The 17,941-nt window shown below is 44.9% G+C and overlaps 2 protein-coding genes across 5 annotated transcripts in view; one reads left to right on the top strand and one right to left on the bottom strand.

Moving 5' to 3' along the window:
- Positions 1–17,941, top strand: part of LOC100928103 (vomeronasal type-2 receptor 26-like) — a 441,302-nt gene that overhangs the window by 229,382 nt on the left and 193,979 nt on the right.
- LOC100916702 (zinc finger protein 883-like) lies at positions 2,024–17,348 on the bottom strand. 4 transcript variants are annotated; one of them, XM_031949124.1, is made up of 6 exons: positions 15,508–16,298; positions 15,260–15,321; positions 10,014–10,140; positions 8,726–8,821; positions 6,360–6,403; positions 5,296–5,378 (listed from the first exon to the last, which is right to left on the bottom strand). In XM_031949124.1, the coding sequence occupies exons 1-5, from the start codon at positions 15,914–15,916 to the stop codon at positions 6,396–6,398; spliced, it is 702 nt and encodes a 233-aa protein (XP_031804984.1). In that variant the 5' UTR covers positions 15,917–16,298; the 3' UTR covers positions 5,296–5,378; positions 6,360–6,395. The 4 variants fall into 4 exon arrangements, with proteins under 4 accessions (XP_031804982.1, XP_031804981.1, XP_031804983.1 ...); XM_031949122.1 differs by lacking the exons at positions 6,360–6,403; positions 15,508–16,298 and adding an exon at positions 17,188–17,348 and having other exon boundaries at positions 2,024–5,378; XM_031949121.1 differs by lacking the exon at positions 6,360–6,403 and having other exon boundaries at positions 2,024–5,378.

Here is a 17,941-nt window from a genome sequence, read left to right as displayed (position 1 = left end):
TGTAATTTTTTGAACAATTAATCAACAAAAATTTATCAAGCCCTTTTTACGTGCCATGACATAACTGATGACAGGGACTCTGACACTGCCCTCCAGTGTGGTATTTATCACTTTTCCAATCAATGGATCTATTTAACTCATTAAAAGTTTTCAATATGCCATTTACTGGGATCGCTATTTGAAATACAGAAAACACAACAGTGCCGTCTTCCAGGAAGTTTCCATTTTCCTGGTGTTGGGGGAACCTAACCTTTACAGTGAATAATGAGATCATTGAAGAGGGAAAAAGTACTTCTGAACAGGGTCTCCTTGATCCCAACTGTTCCAGACTTCTACTAAATTGATCTTTCCTGGACACTCCCAACATTAACCTTCAAGCTCTACAAATCTATTGGCTCTTTCCTTGCTGCCTCCATGTTCTGTTTTTAAAGAAACTAAAATCAGCCATCCCCCTCAAGCTAATGTTCTAAACCCATTGCTCAGCAGAATATGTAGGAAAGCTGTCTACTGCCCCCGACTATTTTCCCCTTCTTCTCACTTATCAACTCTTTGCAGTCTAGTGTCAGGAAGGACACCCTCAAAGTTCCAATGATGTCCTCCATACTAAAAGTAATGTGAACCAACTAGTGAAGGTTCTAAATGTCAAGGAGTGACATTGCTTTCTCTTGATTCTCCTCCTACTGGTCACCATGTCGCAACTGCTGAGGTTGTCCCTCGAGGTTTTGTTCTCTCTATGCCTTTCTGGACTCATCAGTTCCTAAGGGTTTAATTATACACTTCTATATTCATGACTTTTAGGTCTCTAGTCATAGTCCCTTGGACTTAAACCCACAACATCAGTGGCTTAATGGATATTTCAAGCATCCCAAATTTAACATGTCCAAAAGAATCCCCAAATTCCCTATTTCTTTTGAAGATTCTATCATCCCTCAGGGTTCCCAAGTCTACTATATAGTGACAATCTATATTGATCTTTTTCCCCTGGGAGAAATGATTATTGGTAATTAACATATATGGGAGGGATCCAAGATTTTTTTTTTTCTCTTTCCTGATTAAAGACTAAGTCAGAGAAACTTCTGAAGGACAAGAAATGAGATTTGCTTAACATTCGCCTTACTCTTGAGCTGTACCCTACCCAACTAAGAAAGCTTAGTTCTGATTAAAGATCAACTTACCTAGGCAAACTTGGGCCTATTGTTCAACTTCCTAAATGGTCTGGAAAGTTCCTTCAGTATAGATTGCTGGAGGCAGAATGACCCAAGTATGGAGATGAACTTTTTTGTCCAGTCTCTCATTAGAATAAATCTACCTCTCCATATAATCATTCTCATTAATCAGTTTATTTCTGCATGTCAGGAACACTCAACTCTTCCAAGGCTTTTTAGAATTCAGGAGATCCAAGGTTGATCTTTGGCTTCTGAAAGAACCACTAATCTCAATATTTGATAGCCATAATTAATAAACTGATTACCCAGAAATCATGTCTGAGACTTTTCATCATATTCTCCCGCCCTTATATCCTATCCACTATGAAATCTTGTCCCTGCTGCCTCCATCACCTCATATCGATCCTGTTGTCTGTTCTCCCTCACCACCTTAGTTTTGCCTTCACTTTTCACTTAGAGGCTAGTATGTTAACCCAACTGCCTGCTTGTAGTTTTGCCTTCTGTCTGCTGCTCCCACCAACAAGAGAACCCTGGCTCTGTCCGTGTCATCCTCCTGCTTAAAGGTCTACACTGGCTTTGCATCACCCCAGAGAATAAAAATGTCAGCTTCCCATCTTGGGATTTCAAAGCCTCCACAATCTGCTGACACTACATTCCACTAAAAGTCAGTAACCATTTATTTAGTGCTTGGTGTTGTCCTTCACTGAGGACCAAAATGACTTCACTGTTAAGAGTCGAGTTACAGCGTGTTCAACTGTGGATGATTGGACCAATATGAGCTTGGAGTCAAGCTCAGTCATAGGGAAGACACAGATGGTTGTGCCATTTGGGGCAGCTTCCATAATTTTATGCATCTCAAGTTCCTTCCAGGTTAATGCAGTTCTGCTTTGCTCCTACAGCACAGCACCTTTTCAAATGAGCATGTCAAGCTGGTCAGTCCATGTCATACATTCAATTCAAAAGTTAAGAGGTGATCAGAAAAAAAAAAAAAAAAAAATTATGTAGCACAGCGTGCCAGAGAGTTAAGTACTGTGGACACAGGAGGAAAAAAAAAATACCAGGTGTTTAGAATGGATAAAAGAAACTGACAAGGCAGTTTTGAAATTGCCATGTGAAAAACTTAGAATACACACAAAAAATTCTCATTTATTTATAGTGGAGACTTATTGTTCATAGAACTCCTTTTTTAATTTTTTCCTTATAGCAGGTATTCACCTAGAGTCCAGGAGTAGATTTTAGGGAATAGATTTAGGGAATTTTAGGGAATTTACATCTGTATTTTATTTTTACAACTTCCAAAGTTTAACATTTCTTTTCATTATGGATAATCTCCCCCCCTCCAAAAAAAAAAAAAAAAAAATCCTGAGATTCATGGAATTAACTAGGCTGCCAAAAGGAATCTATGATACTAAAAATGTTAAAAATCTCTATCTAAATAAATGTTCATGTTTTTTTGATGTTTGCCAAGTACATAATAACAAAAAGGAAAAATCCTTTAAAATGTTCTATTGCCATGTGTAATTTGTATTTCTATTGTGACTGTCTACCATCAAAGAATTCCCCCACCATAGAACCCTCCCTTTGGTCAAGCCCAGTGAAGCAAAATAAATCTATCCATCCTGAAATGCATTTTCCCCTTCATCTTTTCAAACTCATTTATCTTCATTTAACATTCAACTCCATAGTCATCTGTTACTGGGACATTTTCAGAATCTCCTTATTTAAGACTACTCTACCCACCTTCACATGGCATGCTAATTCACTGAAGTGTCCAGTATTTTCAAAAATAAGCTCTGGGAAGAGCAGGGCTTTAAAATAAAAGTTTTTGTCTATTTATAAACACAGTGAGTTATGTATAGTTATAATTTTTTTTAAATCAGCATTTCTTTAACTGGATAGTTTAATCATAGACTGCTGTGAACTTCTTGATTTGGAAGAATAGAGTGAAGATGCATCATTGGAATAATATTTTGGAATTAGCAAGAAGAGTAATGGGATTAAGAAAATAGTCTTAAAGAAGAGGAAGGATTTTTCTTCCCTTTGTGGCAGTAATGAGTGTGGATGGTTAATAGCCCTCAGATGGTGAATTAAGCAAGTTGAAGGAGCATCTATGAGGTTGGTTTCCCTAAGTTTCAATTCTCTAATTTTTAGGAAAGACTAATAACTAGCTTCAGCATTTCACTGGTTTGTTATATTCATTGGATGTTGAGTAAGTTTTCTGGTCTGGTTTAAAAGCTTTCCATATTCATAGAATACATAAGTTTCTGATTAGTATGAACTGATGAGTACAGTGCTTACTCAGGAACAAAACCTTTCCTCAGCCACTGTATCCGTATATTTTCTTTGTAGAATGAATTCCCTGATGTTGAGTATGCTCACTTCTCAGGTGGAATGACATTCCACATTTGCTGCATTCATAGGGCTTTACTCCAGAATGAATTCTTTTATGTTCTATAAGCTGTGTGCCCCAACAGAAGGCCTTCCCACATTTGTCACATTCATAAGGCTTCTCTCCCGTATGAATTCTTCGATGTTGATTAAGCTGTGCTTTTAGGCGGAAAGCCTTCCCACATTCATTACATTCATAAGGTTTTTCTCCAGTGTGAATTCTCTGGTGTTCGTTAAGTGCTGTGCTCAGACGGAATGATTTCTCACACGCATTACATTCATAAGGTTTCTCACCAGTATGAATGGTCTGATGTTGAATAAGTTTTACTTTCTGGCTAAAGGCTTTCCCACATTCAAAACATTCATATGGTTTCTCTCCAGTATGAATTTTCTGATGCTCAGTAAGGTTAGAGCGCCTACAAAAGGCCTTCCCGCACTGATTACACTTATATGGTTTCTCTCCAGTGTGAATTCTGCGATGTTGATTCAGCTGTGCTTTTAGGCGGAAAGCTTTCCCACATTCAATACATCCATGAGGTTTCTCACCAGTGTGAATTCTCCGGTGCTCAGTGAGAGTTGTGCTCAGGCAGAAGGCCCTGCCACAGTCATTACATTCAAAAGGTTTCTCACCAGTGTGAATTCTCTGATGTTCAGTGAGATTTGAACGCCTGCAGAAGGCCTTCCCACAGTCATTACACTGATAAGGTTTCTCACCAGTGTGGATTTTCTGGTGTTCATTAAGCTGTCCTTTTTGACGGAAAGCCTTACCACATTCAACACATTCAAATGGTTTCTCACCAGTATGAATTGACTGATGCTGATTAAGCTGTGCTTTAAGTCTAAAGGTTTTCCCACATGTATTACATTTATAAGGTTTCTCACCAGTATGGATTCTCTGATGTTTAGTAAGAGCTGCGCTCAGGCAGAAGGCCCTGCTACACTCATTACATTCGTAAGGTTTCTCACCAGTGTGAATTCTCTGGTGTTCAGTGAGATTTGAACGCCTGCAAAAGGCCTTCCCACATTCATTACATTTATACGGTTTCTCGCCAGTGTGAATTTTCTGATGTTCATTAAGCTGTCCTTTTAGTCTAAAAGACTTTCCACATTCATTACATTTATATGGTTTCTCACCAGTATGAATGGTCTGATGTTGGTTAAGTTGTGCTTTTAGCCGAAAGGTCTTCCCACATACATTACACTGATGAGGTTTTTCACCAGTAAGAACATTTTGATATCCAGGAATTTCCATCCTGAGGCAAAAGGTGCTCCCAAATTTATTTTCATAAAGTTTCTCTCCAGTATGAATTTTCTCGTAAATGGAAAATCCTTTCCTTGGGTTAGTCTTCTCACTTTCATTACAATCATAAAGCCTTTCTGTAATACATATTCCACCACTGTCAATAAAGGCTGAATTATACATAAGGCATTTCCTATATTTAGATAATGTTTTATTTGAGCACCTACTACTATATTTTCTTCCATCTGTTTGCAGTTTGAAGTATTCTCCATGTGTGTCACATGTGCTCTGATTCTTTCCTACTATCTGTTGTGGGAAAAGAATTGGCCCTAGATTAAAGCTTCTGCAATAACTATTATTTTCATAGACTCTAAACTTATTGGAGTGTTTCTCTTGTGTGATTTTGACTTCCCAGAAATGTTGCTTGTCATTCCTCAGATGATTTTCTAACTTAGTGTTACATTCCAAGGATTCTCCCAATGAGGAAAGGAGATCATTCTTCTCAAGTATTTCCTGGGATGATTCTTCCATTGAAATACTTAGTTTTGGAACAGACTCCATGGATTCATACTTAGTTTCCCAATCTGAAAGAAATAAAAAATTTTTAAAAATGACTGCTGCTACTGCTGCATACATAGCGTTTATACAGTACTCCTTCTGATTAAGTGGGGAAAATAATTATTTTCCAAACCATGTTTTCCTTTAAATATGCTCAAATTCTGGTCAAATAAAGACTCCTCTCCAATAGTTTCTGCTTCTGGGTAGATCCAACACTAGAAGCCATATGCAATTACTCTGAGGTTTTTGTTCTGATCTAGTGCAATCTACTAACTTTTCCATTTGAAAAATATGTTCCACAGTTTTTAATCAAGTAGAATCTCTAAACCTATTTCTTGTAAACTATACACTCCAGTTCATTTGTTTATTAGCAAATTAGATAAATTAATGAGAGCCTTTTCCTAGTTTGTGCTCTACCATAAATCCAACAGTAGGCTGCCACATACATTTTTTTTCCTACATCTTCCTAATGAAGCATATATCACTAATCCCTACTTTTCTTACAATTTTGTTTTGTTTTGTTTTTGTAGATAATTGGGGTTAAGTGAATTGCCCAAGGTAACATATCTGGAAAGTATTGTCTGAAGCCAGATTTGAATTCAAGTCCTCCTGAGTCCAGGGCCAGTGCTCTATCCATTGTGCCACCTAGCTGCCCCTACCATATAATTATAATTTTTCAAGTATGATTTTAAGATCATTGATGAATGTCATTGATATTCTTAATCTCAAAGCTTTTTATATTGTTGTTTTACATATTCCATAAAAAAATGCCTTTATAGTTAGTTAGACTAGCACTACATAATATCTGTAGATTAATTTAGTGGAACTATCATGTCATTTGGTTTGTATAATTCATCCATGAACATTAAATTTCTCTCCAATCATTTAGACCTTCCTTTTTTTCCTCAAAGATAACTTGGTTTACATTATTATCTTCCCCGATATAGTGTAAGCTCCTTGAGGACAAGGTAGTATTTCATTTTTAGATTCTACATCCCTATACTTACCACAATGCTGGGAACATAATTGGTAGACTATAAAACTCAGCGACCTCGATGTCAAGGTGGATACAGGAAAGAAGAGTGAAAAATACTTTTTAAAATAAAGTTCAGGCAGAAACAAGAGAGATCAAAAGGCTTGTATGTTTGCACACCCAAGGCCTGAATATGACACAATGAGACAAGTATATTATCAGAAATATTTTCTTTAAAAAGAGTGAATAATACTGAATATAAGCACCACATACTATCGCCCAAAATGATCTCACTGCTTATTGGTATGAGTATCACATCGGTGCTGACTGGGCAGTTAGACCGCCAAATATTCAGGGTATTTAAAAGAAATGTAAACTATTTACAACCATATGAAAAATATTCCACGTCTTTAGGAGTAAGATAAATGTAAATTAAAACAACCTTGAAGATTTTCATATCTAGCAAATTTGAAAAATAAGATGAAAGTCATCACTGTAGGAAGAACACTTGGGGAGCTCTAAATTTGTCCAGACACTCTGGAAAATTGTAATTACATGAGAGAAGTCCTTAGCACGTACATATTCAAGGCTTGCACCACTCAACACAAACTCCAAAGAGGTGAAAACATACTTTAAAAGTTCCATATGAATACCAATACTCCTATTTGTGAAATGCTCGCTCATAGCTTATTTTCTAGGAGGGGGGATGTCACATCCACCATCGGCCAATAGGAGTGCAATTGCCATTATTCCATAAGAATTCAAAAGAACACTCGAAGTCTTCCATCCATGTAACTCTCCAGTGAATAAGTCAAGAGTCACTTGACAAGCAGCAGAATGAAAATGTCCTGGGAAAGTATCTGGAAATGCATTTATTCATGCTTTTTTGTATTTCTAAGATTTCTCTTTTCACATGGAATCCTCATTTGTGAACAAGTTGAATAGCATGAGACCACCATCTACTCTTTGAGAGATTATCTGACAAGTACCATCGCCCCCCCCTACCTTTTTGGCACGCCCCCCCCCGCCCGGGCCGTCGGCGACGTCGGCAGGTCCTTGACCTTAGTTCTAAGGGAGAATCATGTAACATTGAAAAAACATTCTGACATTTTGACATTCTGGTCAAACATAGTTTCTGAGTACTTTAGCCATTTTGTTAATGATGCTATAATGTTATTAATAAAAGAGGTCAGTGACATGCTTAAATGCCTGCGACCCCTCATGGCAGTGGGCTTACCATCCCTATGTAGCCAAAACTTTCCTTCTTACCCTGGGACTGAGACCCAGATCCCTGAATTGGTAATGCACCAAAGTCCTATACCCACTGCCAGCAATCCCCTGACCAGCTATCCAAGCCCTTTACCATCTGTGGGCTTTGGGTGCCAGAAGCCATAGCTTCTGCAGCTTTGGAATGAGCCCCTAAGACTGCTTCTGGTTTGGCAAGGTTCAGCCAGTATTGATATAGCCTCATTGAACTGCCCCCTACTCTCCCCCGAGTATAACAGACCTTTCTTGTCATTTATACTAGAAAACTGTTTCACTCCATCTGTTTGTGGGTTATGCTGCTCCAGCATTTATTTTGAGACTTTCACTTGTTTGGAGGGCTGTCTGGGACAGCTTAGGTTCCCTTTCCTATGCTGTCATGGTCTTACCCCTTAAATGGACCTTTTCTCAGAGTAAGTATCTCTCCAAAAGTAAGAACGAGCATTATCTCTATTGGGGATAGATACCTTCCCAGTAAGTCTTGAATATATTTAACCAGTAGCTATTAAAGTATGTATTTGACATAGAAACACCAATATGAAGCCTGTATACCAAAGAGATAAAAAAAAAATGAAAAAGAACTATATGTATAAAAATACAGCAGTTCTTTTTGTAGTGGCAAAGAATTAGAATGGAGGGGATGCTCATTGATTGAGGAATGTCTGAATAAGATGTAACGTATGATTGTGATGTTTTAAGAAATGATGAGCAGATGGTTTCAGAAAAAATTGGAGAGACTTGTTAAGTAGAGTGAGCAGCATGCTGTACACAGAAATAGCAATACTGTTCGCCGATCAGCTTAACAGACATGGATACTCTTAGTTACGCAGAAGGCTCTAAGAAAATTCCAAAGGATCCATAATGAAAAATGCTGTCCAGTTCCAGAAAGAGAACAGAACAACTATGAGTGCCCATTAAAAGTATGATTTTTCACTTTTTTTTTTTGGGGGGGGGGGGGGGAAACATGGCTGAGATGGAAATGTTTTCCATGACTTCACTAGCCTGAGGGTAGGGAAATAATTTGGAACTCAAAATTTAAAAAAAAAAAAAGTTGAAAGAAAAAAACAGAACCCTAAAAAAGAGGCCCAAGTGAGCTACTGCTTGCAATGGTGTGTTTGCCTAAGTGGACTCACTCACCTGGATGGCTAATCCTTGTTATGTCTCCCTCTGGAATCCACGGTGCTTCCCTTCGCTCCAATTGATAGATGATATATGGTTTGGAAAATGCAAGCCCTGCTCAATGGAAATGGAACAGGCGTCAGCTTCAGAGAATTCTATTCTGAATTCATATCAGAATTCAATTCTAAAACCTGGCTCAAGTGTTTCTGAAACTGGTTCTCAAGCCCAGAGGGGATCTTGTAACTGAAGATGGGGGCTGTGGAATTAAGATTTATTATCAGGGAAGGTTTGATTTGTATTCCTACTCTATATACCTGTATATCTAGGGTCATGAGAGGATAAAGAAGCCCTGCTCTCAAGGACACTTGACGAACGCCACTAGAGAGTACTAGGCTTAAATGACAGAAACTGGAGGGGCTCTGGGAAGAAAGGCACGATGCACTGCTGAGGAAACTAGGAAACAGTTCAGTGATTCTGAAGAGAATTCTGAATTATGCCCCCAATTTCTTAACATTCTGAGTACCTTCTGACCCGACAATGCCATTAATGGCTCTATAGGGAAAGAAGATCAAGAAGAAAAGAACCCACAGGTGCAGGAAAAAGTATAAGGGAGCAAGTATTTATGTAGCACCTACTGTGTGCCAAGGTACCCTAATAAGCAATTAACAAAATCTCATTTGATCAAAAAGGATGTAAAGTGAACTGAGCATAATCAGCAAAACGTTTTACACATAATGCCATCTTCACAGTGATCAAGTGAAAGATTTAGCCACTCTGATCAGTTCCAAATGACTCATGCTGAAATCTTGCCCACTACCAGAGAGAACTGATGAGCTGAGTGTAGATTCAAGCATACTTTCTTTTTCTTCTTCCTTTTTTGTTTTGTTTGGGAATATTTTCCATGGCTTCAAATGCAGAACTGGTATATTATGTGCTTTCTCAATGGGTGGAAGAGAGGGACTGGAGGAAAGAAGAGAAGTTGTAACTAATAAAAAATGTAAATGAATATTTTTTTTTAAGGGAAAGAAACCACTTGGAAAACACTTATAAAATTCACTAATGAACAGGAAGCTTATGTGTATTGAGTCTCTTAAATAAAAGGATTAGAAATCTCTCATCTCTGCATTTCAAATATTAAGTGCTCAACATTGGAGACCCTCAAAATCAAAAAATTCCAGAAGTCAAGCATTTCAAGGAACTTTGGCGGCCATCCATTCCAACACGGATTTCCTGCAATATTTCTGAAAGCAGGAAACAAAGGCTCTCTGGTGGGGAAAATCTGATGACTGGAGGAAGCAATCCTTACCCAGGCAGACTAGGTTGCTATAGTTCTCCAGCATTACATCCCTGTAAAACTCCTTCTGAGAAGAGTCCAGGTGCATCCATTCGTCCTGGGTGAAGTCCACGGCCACATCCTTGAAGGTCACCGATTCCTGAACCAGCAAATATGTTTGGGTTTACGGAGGAGCCAGACATAGATCAGTAAGACTTGTAAAGCTGGCAAACAAGGGTGCAAACTACTTCTGACTTGTCAAAGCGAAAACTTTAAAAAACTGCATGTAACAAAAATGCAGTTTCATGTAGAATCCTTTTTGTGTTTTGTTTTAGTGTCCCGGGACATTTCTACTTGATTAATTTTTTAAAATACATTTTTTAAATTTCATTAATGTGTTGCCTTCTTTCCTTTTATTCCCCAGAACTTACTGGCTCCCAAGGTGATGACGCTGCACCCTCAGCCAAGCTCTGCAGCCCCCTTAAGTCACTGGTGGCAGAGTGAACTGTCCCCTGCTCCCCGCTGCCTTGGATCCCCAGCAGGGCTGCCTCCTGGAGGTCTCCCAGTCCCTTGCGAGTTCAGGGCTTGACCAACAATCTCCTCCCTCCCTCTTCCCCTCAGGACTCGGCTCTGCCTAGAGCCTCCCAACTGCTTCTGGGGACCTTCCTACAGAAGCTTTACAGCCTTCAGCCTGTCCTTGGCCCTGACGTGCAAGTGTGCTCCCCAGCCTTCCTTAGAGGAAGTGCCTGGGTGGGCCATACCCTCTCCTTCTCAGCCCGTCCCGCTATGGTCTTTCTCCCTCGTCCCCTCGGCTAACCTCCTAGGGGAGAAGAAAGCGTCCGGCCAGATTCATCAGCATTGTGCTAAACATGGCGCCAAGGGCTGGGGCACAAGGACAAGGCGGGAAAACCAGGGTCTCTCCCTTCGGGGAGATCAGATTTTAACAAAGACACCACGGGGAGAAAATGAGATGGGATACAGGTAACCATAGAGATACAGGTGCACGTGGACAGATACAGAAACACGCACACATGCCTATAGATGTGTTCATATGTATGTGTATACGGAGAGAGGGAGAGACAGAGGGGGGGAGGAACAGTGAGAGGGAGGGAGAGGGGGAGGGACAGTGAGAGGGAGGGAGAGGGGAGGGACAGTGAGAGGGAGGGACAGAGGGGAGGGACAGAGGGGGAGGGACAGTGAGAGGGAGGGACAGAGGGGGAGGACAGTGAGAGGGAGGGAGGGAGAGAGGGAGGGACAGAGGGGGGAGGGACAGAGAGGGGAGGGACAGTGAGAGGGAGGGACAGAGGGGGGAGGGACAGAGAGGGAGGGGACAGTGAGAGGGAGGGACAGAGGGGGGGGGAGCAGAGAGGAGGGACAGGAGAGGGAGGGAGAGGGGAGGGACAGAGGGGAGGGACAGTGAGAGGGAGGGAGAGGGAGGGACAGTGAGAGGGAGGGACAGAGGGGGGAGGGACAGAGAGAGGGAGGGACAGAGAGGGGGAGGGACAGAGAGGGGGAGGGACAGTGAGGGGGAAGGAGAGAGGGAGGGACAGTGAGGGGGAGGGACAGTGAGGGGGAGGGACAGTGAGGGGGAGGGACAGTGAGAGGGAGGGACAGAGAGGGGGAGGGACAGTGAGAAGGAGGGACAGACTGACAGAGGAGAGAAGGGAGGGGGAGAGAGAGGAAGGCGGAGCAAGGCCCTGGCTTTGCCCCCAGGCAGAGGAGAGAGGGCACAACCCCGGGGGCTTCAGCCCGGGAACTAGCCTTGTTCGGGGGCACCAGCGGCTGCAGGCCCGCGGGGTAACTTTCTTTCCTTCTCAGTTGGGGGGGGTCACCGAGCGGATTTTTTGCTAACTAGACGGGACGGGGAGAGAAGGGCGTCGGGCGGGCACCCCCCACCCGGGCCGGGGACCTTCCACACACACCCCCTCCGACCCCCCGCCGCCTCCGCCCGGCCCTCGCACTTTGGTGGGATTCCGGGAGGGGGCGCTGAAGCCCCCATGCGGCGAGTCTCACGCTCCGGGGGGGGGGGGGGGGCCCGCAGGACGCCCAGGGATGGGGGGGGATTAGAGAAAGAGAACGCGCGCGCGCACCCTCCGCTCCCCGAGTCCACGGGGCCCCGCAGGACGCCCAGGGATCGCCGGGTCCGGCGCAAACCCCAGGTGAGCCAGGAATGGAGAACAGGCCGCCCTCAAGGGGGCGCCTGGGCAGAGGCAGCTTCCGGATGTAGGTAATGGGACCCGCCCGGGAGCTCCCCGGAAGTGCTAAGGGGGCGGGGCCAGCCTTGGACCAGGAGCGTTGCGGCCTGGGCTGCTGCAGCGACACCTGCCGGGCGCGCCGGGCACTCGCGCGAGAGCAGAGCCCCGATGGGGTCCCGGGACCCCAGGGAGAGAGGTAACTGTGGGGACAGCTGGCCCGGGAGGGTGCGGAGCGGAGTCTGCAGCTGAGCCCCGGGACAGGCCCCAGAAAACATCAGTAATCATTCCCCAAACCTCCGGACTAGAAGGACTGAAGCAATTAAAATAAAAAATGAGCAAGCAAAGAAAAAGAACCACAGAGAGAAGTTACTGGGATAGGAAAGATCGGGGGTCATATTCGCAAGAAGAAATGGAGCTTAAAAAATATCCTTTTTCTAGGAGAAATGTCAAATGGTCTCAAGCACAAAAAGATTTTAGAAGAACTTAGGATTTTAAAAATCAAGTCAACGGAAAATGAGGGGAAAGCAACCTAAGAAAATTAGGAAGTCAACCAAGGTGAGATAGAACCAAAACTTAATTTTCTGAAAAGGAGAAGTGGACGATGGGAAGCTAATGACGTTCAAAGGCACTAAAAAATAATAAAATTCAAAAGAACGAAAAAAGGAGAATGTGAAACCTCTCATTAGAAAAACTGATCTGGAGACAGACAGAGGAGAAATAATATGAGTTAGACTGCCTGAAAATTATGGCTAAAAAAAATCCCCCATATTAAAGGGATTTCTAAGAAAAGTGCCTGACAGGTCTAAAACAAGGCAAAACAAAGAGAAAAAAGCCACCAGTTACCGCCTGAAAGAGATACCAGGAAGAAAACTTAAAGGAATATCTCAGCCAAGTTTCAAAGCTCCCGGGTTAAGAAGATATTGAAAGCAACGAGGAAAAAAATATTGTGGGAGCTACAAAAATTACACAAGACCTAGAAGCTATTATGTTGAAGGACTATAGGTCTTGGAACAATTTGTTTTTTTATAGAGCATAATATAGAGAAGAACCGGGGTTATGACCAACAATAACTTATCCAGCAAAGTTAAGTATAATCTTGAATGAAAAAAAACTGGACATTTTATGAACTGAAAGACTTCCAGATATTTGTGACCAAAAACAGCAGAAATTCAGGGAAAATTTGATGTATGACATCCAGGAGAAATATAAAATTGAGGACTAATTATAAGGGACTCAGTAAGGACAAACTTTTTTTTTTAATATGGAAATAGTATTTGTTCTTTTATGACTCATTTTTTTTGGACAGTTTGAAAAACTTGGGCTTGGGCTGAGGTATGATGGGGTGATTCTAAATATATGTATGTATGTATACATACATACATACATACATATAAACTGAGGGAGAGATAAAAAGTGGAAAGTACATACAAATGAGGCATAAAAGGGAAAACTTAATAACAAAAATTTAGTAGGGGGAAGGAAGGTAGTGCTAAAACCTTACTCTCATCAGGAAGGAGTTAAAAGATGGAACTATATATATATATATATATATCGGTATAAAAGTCTTAAATTCAGAAAAATAAGAGGGGGAAGGGGATAGGGGAAGATAAAGGAGGGATTTTTTTTTCTTGGAGAGGAGGGTAGGTTAAGGAATTGAAATAAAGCATAGGTGTTAGGAGGGATAGGAATAGAGTAAGAAGAATGGAGGAAAAATAGGAAGGAGGAAAATAAACACGTAATTATAGCTTAGAACATAAATGGGATAAATTTACCCATAAAATGGAAACTGATAGTTAACATTTTGAATTCAACAATGTGTTGCTTTCAGGAAATACTATAAAAATGAGAGATCACGCAAATAAAAAATAAAGGTTAAGAGTAGAATTTGTAATATAAAAAAGCAGAGGTGAGTGGATAGAGCACCAGCCCTTAAGTCAGGAGGACTTGTGTTCAAATATGACCTCAGCCACCTAATACTTCCAAGTTGTGTGGTCCTAGACAAGTCACTTAACCCCAATTGCCTCAGCAAAAAAAAAAAAAAAAAAAAGCAGGAGTGGTAATCATGATTTCAGACAAAGTTAAAGCAAAAATAGATTTAATCAAAAGAGAAAAAAATAGGGAAACTGCATTATGTCAGCCATATTATTCAATATTGTTTTTACACCATTTAAAATAACTAAACAGTATAAAATACCTGACAAAACAGACATAAGAACTATAGGAATATAAACATAAAACACTTTTTGCAGAAATAATTTGAATCTTAATAAATGAAGTAATATTTATTGTTCATGGATAGGTAAACCCAATATAAATTATTCAAAATGACAATTTTATTTAACTAATCACCTATCTTACTGAGTAGAAAAAAAATTAATAACAGTTCATTTAGAAGAACAGGAACTCCTTGAAGTCCTTGAAACCAGGGGGGAAATGTAAAGGAAGAAGATTAAGTAGTATTGAACCTGAAATCACATTATAAAGTGAGAACATTGTTGAAGTATAAAGTGATAAATTTTGATTATTTTAAAATTTAGATTTTCATTGTAACAATAAAACCTACACAGCCAAAAATAGGGGGGGAAATGCAGAAAATGGGGCAAACCTTTCATAGACAATCTCAGAATGTGGTTGGGTTGGACTATGACTGTGGTGGAAGATATGATGAATTGGTTGATTTAGAAAAACATGGAAAGACATGGACTTAGGAAAGAAGATGCTGTTCAGCTCTAGATTAAAAGATGACAAGAGGAAGTCAGCATAACAGGGGCTTACACTTATGGGGGCGAGTGTATGGGGGGGAGTGGAGATTGCATGTAGATGTAAAAATCAGCACTATAAACATCCTCACCTAACTCTAGCCTTCTCTGAGGGGACGGAGGAAGGGGGAAATAAAGTCAAAGAGCGGAGAAGAGAAACCGTACAAGGAGGCAAAGAGAAGCTGGACGGCTCTGAAAATAATGACAGCAGTTTTATGGAAATGGAAACTTCTCTCCAGCTGTGCTGCCCACATGGCCACAATTTTCTTATTTTGTACTTGAGCCTCAAATTTAAAAGCAAACACAAAGGAGAGCGCCCACTCACCTGGGGGGTCCCAGCTGACAGGAGGCTAGGGACCATCTCCTCTGGGGCCAGGGCAAAGTCACCTGCAGGTTGAGTTGGGAAGAAGACCCATGAGGAGGGCAGGATTGCCCAGCTCCCATCCCCCACTCCTCCAGCAGACCAGCCTCAGAGGCGGCTCCTAACCAGGTGCTGCAGTCACCTCCCCAAAGCCCTGCCCTTTCACCTGGCAGAGACCGCAAAGGCTGGCAAAGGCGGGAAAGGGGTCTTACCTGGGAGGTAGTTCCTGGACAGGCCTGGGAAGGCTGCAGGGGGAGGGGTGGGGCTGGTGAAGGGCATCCCCAGAAATAAAGCACATTTATTATTAAGTGTCCCAGACCAGGCTGAAGGTGATGAAGGGGAGGAGGGGAGGAGGCATCTGCATGATGGCAGTAAGAGGGAGCCCCCGGAAGGGGAGACTCCGCTGTTGGGGTTCACGGGTGATCTTGCTGAATAGGATACATGACGGGCAGGAGAGGCTTCCACGGAGAGCCTCTTCCCGGCAGGGCATCCAGGAAACAATGGGCCTGGCTTCCTATCAAGAGTCCCACTGCCCTGGGCTCCCCTTAAGGTCCCTCCTTCAGCTCCAGAGCGATGGGGAGGTGGGCTGGCCACAGAGGGCAGGGGGTGAGGGAGGGGCATCAAGTGGGCTCTCCCTCTCCCTCCCTCCAAGTACCCTCTTTTCCCCAATCTTCGTCCTTTCCCCTCGAGCAGCGGCTTCCCAGGGGCCTGGATGCTTCAAAGGTGAGATTTGACCGGGACAAAGGCCAGTGGGCCCCGCTGACACGCAGCGGGGCGGGGCGCACTGGGGGAAGACCAGGACCTGGGGGGAGGGGCTACTGGCCACCTGACTCTCCCCTGTGCTCTGAGAGGCCACAGCCCAAAGGGAGGAGGGAAACCGGGCTCCCCCGGCAGAGTGAGCGGCCAGAACAAGCTGGGCCAGGGCCCAGGGAGGCGGCTTGGGGCTCGGCCTGAGCGCAGCCGCGGCTCCTGCACAGGTCCTGCCTCTGGGCGGCGGCCCCGGGGAGGGCCTCGTTTGATCCAACTTAGCCCCAATCAAAAAGGCACAGTGACTCCTCTTGGTCCTCCAGGAGCAGCCCAGGGCCGTGCCTGGGGCCCCGCTTCCCTTCAGACTCGGCCTTCCCAAGGAGCCCACCTTCCACCCCACGGCCTCCCCCTACCCCCACCACCCTCTGCTTCCCGGCTCCCGCCCCTCCTCGGACGGTGGCTGCCTGCACCCAGGGGCGGGTAAGGGGCACGAGCCAGGGAGAGGGGCCGGACAAGGCCGCCGAGCCCCGTCCGCGAGATGAGCATCTCAGCCAAGAAAGGGCCGCGGGCCCCGCGGGACCGGACACACCGCCGGTGACCAGGGAGCCTCGGGGCCCGGAGCCCTCAGGCCCGCCGCGGAGCCCCCGGCACGGGCTTCCCGGGATCCCGGCCACCCTTGCAGGCTCGGCCCCGGACAGGCAGCAGCCGCGGAGGTTCGCCCGCCTCCGGAGCCGGCCCAATAACAAGAGCCAGTCAGAGTCCGCGTCTGCCCAGTCCCGCGGGGCGTCCCCTCCACGAGCAGGGGGCTGCCCGGAGAAGCTGGAGGGAAAGGACTTGCCCGGGGCCAAGTGGCTGATCACGCCCTGCAGCAGCAGCCCCCGATATCCTCCCGGGCCCTCAGAACGGCTTCGTCCTTCTCACCCCTCCCCCAGGCCCAGCCTAGGCCAGAACGCACACAGAGGCCAGCCCCGCCCGCCCGCCCCGCCCCGGGCAGGCTCCGCTCTAAAGGGCGGGGCCACAAAGGAAGCAGCGAATTGGTTGCAGCCCCGCCCCCTAAAGACCAATGGGCGCCTCCGCTCTCGGAGGGGGAGGGGCCTACAGCACACAAGATGCCTGGACTTCTCCCACCCGGGAAGCTTTCAAACCTGGCACTGGGTGCTGGGCCCGTCTTCGGGTGCCCCACTGACCCCGGCCAGGGCCGCGGAGCTCGAGCTCTGGCAGCGGTTGCGGGCAGAGCGGGGTCCAGGCACCGCCAGCCTGCTCGGGACTCCTAGGAGTGTACGAAAGAGGGAGGTTGGAGAGGGGAAGAGAGAGAAGCGGATATGACGTCGTGCGGCCACGCCCCCTCGTCACTCGTGCTCCAATCCCGGTCAGAGCCTCGCGATTCTTTTCCCCGTGTTGGGTCGTACCTGCACCGTCACGCCTGCCCTTCACCCTTACCTGGGCGTGCAGAGCTTCCTGGGAAATGTAGTCCTCGGGCCGGCCGCGCATGCCCAGCGGAGAAGATCCCCTGTCTGCGGCCGAGGGGGAGGGGGCCTTGCCGCGGGTCTGCGCGTGCGCAGGCCGGAGTTCAGCTTGGGAATCTTGGCTCAGTCCTTAGAGAAGTCCTGCTATAATGTCTTCCTGACGTTCTGATCCTGAGAACCTGGGCTCGCGTTTCCCTCAAAAAGCTTGAGGCCATTCTCAGGAGTCCTCCCTTCCCTCTTCTGCGGTGCCCCTGCCCTTCCCCGTGCACAGCCTCCACCTGCCCGCACGCCTTCCTCTCCCATCTCTCCCAGGCTCCTCCCCACACGGCCCGCATCCCCCATCGCCCTCATCCCTAGTCCCCCCGGAGCTTTCCAGGATCCCCGTCTGGGGGGGAAGGGCGACCACCTCTTTTCTGCCATCGGCGTGGCCGGA

The sequence above is a fragment of the Sarcophilus harrisii genome, chromosome 1 (assembly GCF_902635505.1).
Source record: "Sarcophilus harrisii chromosome 1, mSarHar1.11, whole genome shotgun sequence".
NCBI classification, from domain to species: domain Eukaryota; kingdom Metazoa; phylum Chordata; class Mammalia; order Dasyuromorphia; family Dasyuridae; genus Sarcophilus; species Sarcophilus harrisii.
The sequence above is the reverse complement of the archived record's forward strand: the minus strand, read 5'-3'. Positions and strand labels throughout refer to the sequence as shown.

Excerpts from the sequence above, each read along its gene's own strand:
- LOC100916702 (XM_031949121.1), bottom strand. The coding sequence starts at position 15,916 with ATGCCCCTCCCTCACCCCCTGCCCTCTGTGGCCAGCCCACCTCCCCAT. Across the intron at positions 15,322-15,507 it reads GTCCAGGAACTACCTCCCAG|GTGACTTTGCCCTGGCCCCA; the intron begins GTAAGACCCCTT and ends CTCAACCTGCAG. Across the intron at positions 8,822-10,013 it reads TAGCAACCTAGTCTGCCTGG|GGCTTGCATTTTCCAAACCA; the intron begins GTAAGGATTGCT and ends TCCATTGAGCAG.